Below are 2,033 nucleotides of genomic sequence, written 5' to 3' on the forward strand. Positions count from 1 at the left end.
CAGGAAACCGCCGCGGGGCTGTGCCCAGGGGAGCGGCGCCAGCGGCCGTCCCTCGGGCACAGCTCCGGGCAGTGCTAAGGCGAGCTCTCCCGGCTGGGCACACGGAGAGGCTTCTCCAGCCAGATTCCCGAGGCGGCTCCCGGCCTGGAGCCAAGGAGGATCTGGGCTCTGTGTCAAAGTGCCGGAGATTCCCCGGCTGCCGGGATCCGGCGCCGCCGGAGAAGCGCTGGGGCGTGGAGGAAACCAAAAGCGACTCCCAGGCCGGGTCCCGCCGAGCGGGGGGTGAGCAGGGATAAGGGAATATTCCACAGCTCGATTCCAGCAGCTTCCTCCTCGCCTTCCCCATCCTCCCAGCCCCGAAAAAGAACGAACCCAAAGAGAAAAATGAAAGGAACGGAAAGAAAATCCAGCGTCTCCCAGTCCCGCGGCAGGACGAACACCAGTGGCAGAGGCCACATGAACAGTATTCTAATTTAATAAATAAATAACCTGAAAAACACTGTCAACTATGGCAGCAAGCCCGGCTCTAGCGTGGGAAGCTTGCGCGGTTTCATCATGTACAGTAGTTGAGAAAGACTCGGGTGCTTGTTGCGGTTCCTCGCGATTCTCCGGGACGCGGCGGCAGGAACTCAATATCTGGGAAAAGGAGGAAAAACGGGGCTTTGGTGAGTGGGGAAGGGAGGAGAAGCTGCCCCGGCACCACCACGGTGGATTTTGGGAGGGGGAGGCACCAAGGACAGAAATGGCTGAGGAAGGGACTCGGTCCTCGCTGCCTCCGAGGTGCCCACGGGAAGCTGGAGGGGTCGTGGCTCCCCCGAGACCCCCAATGGATCCCAACCACTCCAGGACAAATCTCACTCCCCACAAGGCTGGGCCAGGCACCAAAACCAGGCACAAACCTTGTTCCCCACAAGGCTGGGCCATGCCAGGCACCAAAACCAGGCACAGAGAACTGAACCAGAGGGAATTCTTCCACAGCCACAGGGAAGCACCGGGAGTTTGCAAGGAGAAAAGCTCAGGATCTGGGAAAACCCAGTGATCCCCAAACTGGGAGTGTTCTGGTGCTCTCTGCCTGCCAAGAAAATCCCTTTTCCTGCAGGAAAAGGATCTGGGCTTCACCCTCCCAAGCAGCTCCACTTTTGTGCAAAGGCATTTCATTTTCACAGTGGAAATTCATGGCAGTGCTGGCTAAAAATTGTGGAAAGGGAAGCGATCCAGGGCTCCTACTGAAAATTATTATTATTTTGGGGAGCTGCCCAGCCTGTGCTCAGGAAGGAGCCGTGGAGCCGAGCCCAGGGAGCAGCCCCGGGGCCGAGGCCGCTCTGTGCCACCTCATCCTCCGTCAAACTTTAAAAATAAAGCTGCCACCGAGCCGGTGGCATCGCGCTGGCATCTGCCACGTCTGGGTGACAGCTGCTGCCACGCACAAAGGGCTCCTGTGCTGCCAAGAGCTCCTGTCAGGGCTCCAAGTGCACCAGCCCCTCCGTGCTGCCTGCAGCGGGACCGAGCAGAGACACCTCGGATTGTCGCCGGGGATGGGGGGGTTGAACCCCGACCCCTCTGCCCCCACAGGCGTCCCCCACCCTGGGGCAGGAGGCAGAGGGCTGGGAGGGGACAGGGAGGGCACTGGGAGGGGACAGGGCTGCAGGGCACCTGTAGTAGTTGGGTTTGAAGGGTCCGTTCTTGTTGAGCCCCAGGTACTTGGCCTGCTCGTCCGTCAGCTCCGTCAGGTGCGCGTCGAACGTGGGCAGGTGCAGGCTGGCCACGTACTCGTCTGGGGAGAGCACAGGAGGCCAGGCCTTGTCACAGCAGGCAAGGGAGGCCACAGCGAGAGCCCTGGATGAGGCACAACCCGCCTGGCACCTCGGGTTGGTGTCACCCCACCCCAAAATCAGGCCCAGCCTCAAAAACCTCAATTCCCACCAAAAAGCCCATTCTGCCCAAAGCGTGCCCAGGCCAGGGCTCTGCGGGGGGAGCTGCTGGCAGGGGTGAGGCCCCATCCCTGGCACACACCCCACAGGACACCCCCAGCA

General features: G+C 61.1%; 1 protein-coding gene across 1 annotated transcript in view; it reads right to left on the minus strand.

Moving 5' to 3' along the window:
- Positions 1-454: 454 nt before the first annotated feature.
- AHCYL2 (adenosylhomocysteinase like 2) overlaps positions 455-2,033 on the minus strand; it is a 26,978-nt gene continuing 25,399 nt past the window's right edge. Inside the window, exons 15-16 of the mRNA XM_031061907.1 lie at positions 1,654-1,774; positions 455-636 (exon numbers count right to left, since the gene is read on the minus strand). Coding sequence (XP_030917767.1) covers positions 630-636; positions 1,654-1,774 — 128 coding nt within the window. The 3' untranslated portion in view covers positions 455-629. The remainder of the gene's footprint in view (positions 637-1,653; positions 1,775-2,033) is intronic.

This window comes from Geospiza fortis, unplaced genomic scaffold, assembly GCF_000277835.1.
Source record: "Geospiza fortis unplaced genomic scaffold, GeoFor_1.0 scaffold61, whole genome shotgun sequence".
In the NCBI taxonomy this organism is placed as follows: Eukaryota; Metazoa; Chordata; class Aves; order Passeriformes; family Thraupidae; genus Geospiza; species Geospiza fortis.